At 45.2% G+C, this 6518-nt stretch overlaps 1 protein-coding gene across 2 annotated transcripts in view; it reads left to right on the top strand.

Moving 5' to 3' along the window:
* LOC113661268 (cystathionine beta-synthase-like protein) overlaps positions 1-6231 on the top strand; it is a 60076-nt gene extending 53845 nt beyond the window's left edge. For both annotated transcript variants that reach the window (XM_047815169.1, XM_047815168.1), the window contains exons 13-15: positions 1791-1899; positions 5281-5365; positions 5617-6231. In XM_047815169.1, the coding sequence (XP_047671125.1) occupies positions 1791-1899; positions 5281-5365; positions 5617-5738 (316 nt within the window). In that variant the 3' untranslated portion in view covers positions 5739-6231. The remainder of the gene's footprint in view (positions 1-1790; positions 1900-5280; positions 5366-5616) is intronic.
* The last annotated feature ends 287 nt before the right edge of the window (positions 6232-6518 follow it).

Here is a 6518-nt window from a genome sequence, read left to right as displayed (position 1 = left end):
CTCCACGACTACCACACCTAACACTCCTGTCATTCCCGGCCTTCCTGTAGAATAGCATGATCTCGCAGAAGCCTTCAACAAGGTCAAGGCCACCGAACTACCACCTCATCGACCTAGCAACTGCTGCATTGAGCTCCTGTCCAACACCACCCCAACCAAGACTCTTCCCTCTGTCACAAGCCGAAGCAATGAACAAGTATATCGAGGAGGAGTTAAAGAAGGGATTCATCCGGCACTCGGTATCTCCAACATCATCAAGGTTCTTCTTCGTAAAGAAGAAGGCCGGAGGTCTCCGACCATGCATCGACTACCGTACTCTAAATGAGATCACAGTGAAGTTTTGTTATCCTTTTCCCCTGGTACCATCAGCTCTAGAACAATTTCACAAAGCCAGATACTTCACAAAGCTGGATCTTCTCAATGCTTATAACCTCATTCGCATCAGAGAGTGAGACGAATGGAAAACCGCCTTTTCTACCCAGTCCGGCCCGGAATCAGAGCTGTCCTTTCATAGCGTCATGATCCGGCTAATAAGATGCTTCCAGAATGCTCCTACGAAGTCCATCATCCCCGAAACTCAGATAGTCGCTCCTATTCAATGGGACATCATGACCGAAATTTCTCAAGCCAATCTGCTTTCTCCGCCTCCTGACAACTGTCCTCCCGCCAAGACCTATGTGCCTAAAGGCTTACACTTACGATCTACTACATGCCATACCCAACTCCAGTCATCCCGGCTTTTCGGGCACTCTGCTCGCTCAGAACAAGTTTTGGTGGCCCTCTCTGTCTGAGGACCTGCCCAAATCTAACAACTGCACTGTAATCCTCACTGTTATTGATCGGTTCTCAAAGGCATGCCGTCTGATATCACTACCCAAACTTTCCACTGCGTTCGAAACAGCTGAAACCCTCTGCAATTACGCGTTCCGTTTCTACGGTTTACCAGAAGACATCGTCTCCGACAGAGGGCCACAGTTCACATCATGAGTATGGTCAGCCTTCTTCAAACGGTTGAACATCAACATCAGTCTCACCTCAGGATATCACCAGCCAACGGCCAGACAGAATGTATGAACCAAGAACTTACCCGTTTCCTCCGCTCATACTGCCAAAATAATCAGGCCGACTGGAGCAGGTTCCTCATGTGGGCGGAATACACACAGAACTCACTCCTCAAACCAGCCACTGGCATCACACCCTTTCAATGCATACATGGATATCAACCGTCCTTATTCCCATGGTCCGGCGAGCCCTCTGATCTGCCAGCAGTAGACGATTGGTTTCATAGAAGTGAAGAAACCTGGAACGAAGCGTACCACCAGCTACAAAGAGCCATCAGGAGACAGAAACTCGAAGCCGACAAACACCGCAGAACGCACCCTGATTATCAACCCGGTCAGTGGGTCTGTCATGGTTGAGGCGCCTGCCTCATCCTCCAATTGCCACCAGAGGGAACATTTTAACTGTCTTTTTTATTTTTTAGTGTGGTCTATTTTGTTTATATCAATGGCATTTCAATTAAGTCTATTCCAGTCCCAGATATGTACAGTACAATAGTTCATAGTGGGGGTGAATGCCTAAATATTTGACAAAGCGGTACTAAGGTGAACTCCAGCTGTAAATGTAATAGAACCCAATCTGCCAGTATCCAGTTCCCTAACCTGAAACCACTGAACACACAGCCCAGTCACACACTCACAAGCTCCTGAAGAAAATGTTAGATTGTGCAGATGTTAGTTTAAATAATTATAATCCCTTTGTGTGTGTGTGTGTGTGTGTGTGGTGTGTAGAATGATCATGGGGATGGTCACACTGGGTAACATGCTGTCCTCTGTACTCGCTGGGAAGGTCAGTCCTTCTGACCCTGTCAACAAAGTCCTGTATAAGCAGTTCAAACAGGTATAACACACACACACACACACACACACACACACACACACACACACTTCTTCTTCTTCTTTCGGCTTTTCCCTTCAGGGGTTGCCACAGCGACTCTCTCCACCTATCCCTATCTTCTGCATCCTCAACACTTGTACCCACTAGCTTCATATCCTCATTAATTACATCCATATACCTCCTCACCTCCTCTTTGGCCTTCCTCTTTGCCTCCTGCCTGGCAGCTCCATGTCTAACATTCAACGTCCGACATGAGCTGTCCCTCTGATGTACTCATTCCTAATCCTGTCCAATCTTGTCACTCCCAAAGAGAACCTCAACATCTTCAGTTCGGCTACCTCTAGCTCTGACTCCTGTCTCTTCTTCAGTAACACTGTCTCTAAACCATACAGCATGGCCGGTCTCACCACTGTCCTGTACACCTTCCCCTTGATTCTCGCTGATAGTTTCCTATCACACAGAACTCCTGACACCTTTCTACACACCCACTCCAACCTGCCTGCACTCGCTTCTTTACTTCTTTCCGACTCTCTCCATTACTCTGGACTGTTGACCCCAAGTACTTAAACTCCTGTACCTTCTTCACCTCTTCACCCTGTAACCTTACTGTTCCACTTCCCTCCCTTTCATTCACACACATGTACTCAGTCTTACTACGATTGACTTTCATTCCTCTACTCTCCAGTGCAAACCTCCACCTCTCCACGTTTTCCTCCACCTGCTCCCTGCTCTCACTACAGATAACAATGTCATCTGCAAACATCATTGTCCAAGGAGACTCCTGTCTGACCTCCTCTGACAACTGGTCCATCACTATAGCAAACAGGAAGGGGCTCAGAGCCGATCCCTGATGCAGTCCCACCTCCACTTTGAACTCCTCTGTCTGACCTACAGCACACCTCACCACTGTCCTGCTCCTCTCATACATGTCCTGCACCACTCTGACATACTTCTCTGCTACTCCTGACTTCCTCATACAGTACCACAGCTCTTCTCTTGGCACCCCCTGTCATACGCTTTCTCCAAGTCTACAACACCATTAGTTGCATTCCCTCTGACCATCCCTATCCTTCTCCATCAACATTCTCAGAGCAAAATTGCATCGTTGTGCTCTTTCTGGGCATGAAGCCATACTGCTGCTCACAAATTTTCCACCACCTTCTTAACCTAGCTTCCACTACTCTTTCCCCACAGTTCATTGTATGGCCTCATCAACTTATCCCCCTATAGTTGCTGCAACTCTGCACGTCACCCTATTCTTAAAGATCGGCACTAACACACTCCTCGCATTCCTCAGGCATCCTCTCACTTCTAAAACCCTGTTGAACAAACTAGTTAAAAATTCCACTGCTGCCTCTCCTAGACACTTCCAGACCTCTACCGGGATGTCATCAGGAGCAACTGCCTTTTCCACTTTTCATCCTCTTCAAAGCCTTCCTGACTTCATCCTTTATAATCGTATATCTACTTCCTGTTCCACAGAGGTTCACCCCTTCTACTTTTTTTCCCTCTCATTTTCCCCTATTCATCAAATCTCCTCAAAGTATTCCTTCCATCTCCTCTGTACACTTTCCTCACTTGTGAACACCCTTCCATCTCTATCCTTTATAATAATAACTTGCTGCACATCCTTCCCATCTCGATCCCTCTGCCTAGCTAACCTGTACCAGTCCTTCGCTCCTTCTCTAGTGTCTAACCTAGTGTACAACTCGTCATAAGCCTTCTGCTTGGCCCTTAGACACTCCCTCTTAACTCTGCCACTGTAACTCCTTGGTATGACTGTCTATTCTCTTCAGTCCCTGTCCACTATCCCACTTCTTCTTGGCTGATCTCTTCCTCTGGATACTATCCTGAACTTCCTCATTCCACCAACAAGTCTCCTTATCTCTTTTCCTCCTTCCAGATGACACACCCAGCACCTTTCTCCCTGATCACCTCTGCTGTAGTTTCCCAGTCATCTGGCAGCACTACCTGACCACCCAGAGCCTGCCTCAACTTCTGTCTAAACTCCTCACAACATTCCTCCTTTTTCAGCTTCTACCACTTAGTTTTCTTCTCTATCTTTGGCCTCTTCCTCTTACAAACCATCAGAGTCTTCCTACACACCACCATCCTATGCTGTCTGGCTACACTCTCTCCCACCACCACTTTACAGTCAGTAACCTCTTTCAGATTGCCTCTTCTACAAAGGATGTAATCTACCTGTGTTCTCCTACCTCCACTCTTGTAAGTCACTCTATGTTCCTCCCTCTTCTGAAAATAAGTGAACCACAGCCATGTCCTTCAACGTTCCTTTCCTTAACTCCAAACTTGCCCATCACCCGTGTGTTCCCCTCACCAACATTGTCCATTAAATCCGCTCTATCACCACTCTCTCCACCCATGGGAATACTATCCATCACCTCATCTACTACACTCAGATTTCGCTCTCCTCTAACTCACAACCTATGCCCCCCATAACCACTAACAACATTCAGCATCACCCCTTCAATCTCTAACTCTCAGACTCATCACCCCTGTCTGACACTCTCTTCACCTCCAGAACATTCTCACAAATCCTCCTTCAGGACCACACCTATCCCCATTTCTCTTACTATCCACACCATAATAAACAGCTTGAATCCTGCTCCTATACTACGAGCCTTGCTACTCTCCACTTGGTCTCCTGTACACACAGTATATCCACCTTCCTTCTCTCCATCATATCAGCCAGCTCTCTACCTTTCCCTGTCATAGTTACCAACTTCACGAGTTCCTATTCTCAGTTCCTATACTCTTACCTTCCTCTTCTCTCTCTGTCTGTGCACTCTCCTCCCTCCTCTACTTCTTCAACCAACAGTAGCCCAATTTCCACCGGCGCCCTGTAGGTCAAGGGCGTCGATGGCGTTTGTTGTTAACCCGGGCCTCGACCGATCCGGTATGAAATTCGTACTGACGATTCACATGGTTAAATTTGGCAATGTTTTACGCTGGATACCCTTCCTGATGCAACCCTCTCTATTATCCGGGTTTGGGACCGGCACAGAAGTCACTGGACTGTGACCCCCATGGCTAGATTACACACACACACACACACACACGCTACCTCATAAATATGTGGGCATGACCTGACACACCCACCGTCATGCCAGCTACACCTTTAATCACACACCACAATCCAAATTCACATATTACACACACACACACACGCACATGCACCAGTGTATGTATTTATCCGTTTATACACATCAGATTGAACTTCAGGCCAAATGAATTTCAGTCAAATCATGACACAATGAAAATACTTCATAAATGTGTGTAAAAAAAGTGTCTCTCTGTGTGTGTGTGTGCATGTCTTTGTGTTTGCCTGTGTGTATGTGTCTGTGTGCGTGTCTGTGTTTGCAGGTTCATCTCACAGATAAACTGGGTAAACTCTCAAGGATCGTAGAAACGGACCACTTCGCCCTGGTGGTTCATGATCAGATCCAGTGTAAGTATCTCCATTTTCTTTTTGATTAAAGTATTGGCACCCTTGGCTTTATCTATGGTGCTTTATTTCTTTATTTTTTTTTTAAGTATTATTCTCTAATTACTTGATGACTGGAAGCTTTTGTGAGTTTACACACATTGGTTAAATGATGGTTTTACTTCCTCTCTGTCTACCTTTTGCTCTTTCTGTCTCTTGTTCTCTCTCCTCTGTTTGTCTCACTCCCTGTCTGTCCTCTCTGTTTCTCTCCTTAGACCTGACAGACGGCTCGTCACTTCTGAAGAATATGGTGTTTGGCATCGTCACGGCCATCGACCTGCTGAACTTTGTGACCACTTGTGAGAGGAGAGAGTGCTCGCTCCCCGACGATATGTAGCTGATCTCTGACACACACACTTTGTTTTACATATGCGAGAGTCAACTTATTGTCAACTTATTATATAACATATTTTTCTATTTTATTGGGTTTCTTTTTCCTTCTCATGTACTGTAAATGCATATGTTTATGAGCTTAAAGGTGCAGTCTGCAATCTGTTTAAACAGGTTTCTACACCTTGTATTAAGAATTTTCTGGGGCAGAAATGAAGTCCAACCCCAGTCAGATCACTGCAGCTCATCTTTGCCTCTTTTTTTTTACACTCTGCTCCTGTAATGATTGCTGTTCAAATCCAATCCAGAAAGTGTTACTGTTTCCCGCCAAATACTGAGATCGCTGTGACTCACTGACGTCACCGTTGCTCTTTAAACTCGCTTTATTCACAATGCAGTAAAGATTAAACTGTATTTTTACTTTTTGAGCTTTGTGTACACTTGAAGTAAAACAGAGGGAAGCTTTATGAGAACTTTCAAAATGAACACAGCTGCTACTTTGTTTTTTTTTTTTGTTTGTTTTTTTTGGCTTTCTATATGAGGCTCGACCGCCACCTTGTGGCCACATGCAGAAGAGCAGTCTTCATTAGAAGATACGAAGAATATAAATAGTATAGAATTTACATATCCATTTATGCCATTTGGCAGTCACACTCATTTTTCATCAAAAAATTCTTGTAAAAATATATAATATTTCTGTATTATTGTTCAGACTGTTGAATGATTATGGATGATTTGGCCTTCTCTAAAGAATGGATAGTTTTTCTTCTTACTTTTCTTTTTCTTT

The sequence above is a fragment of the Tachysurus fulvidraco genome, chromosome 6 (genome assembly GCF_022655615.1).
Source record: "Tachysurus fulvidraco isolate hzauxx_2018 chromosome 6, HZAU_PFXX_2.0, whole genome shotgun sequence".
Classification (NCBI taxonomy): domain Eukaryota; kingdom Metazoa; phylum Chordata; class Actinopteri; order Siluriformes; family Bagridae; genus Tachysurus; species Tachysurus fulvidraco.
Note: the sequence above shows the minus strand (reverse complement) of the source record. Positions and strands in the feature narration are given on the sequence as shown.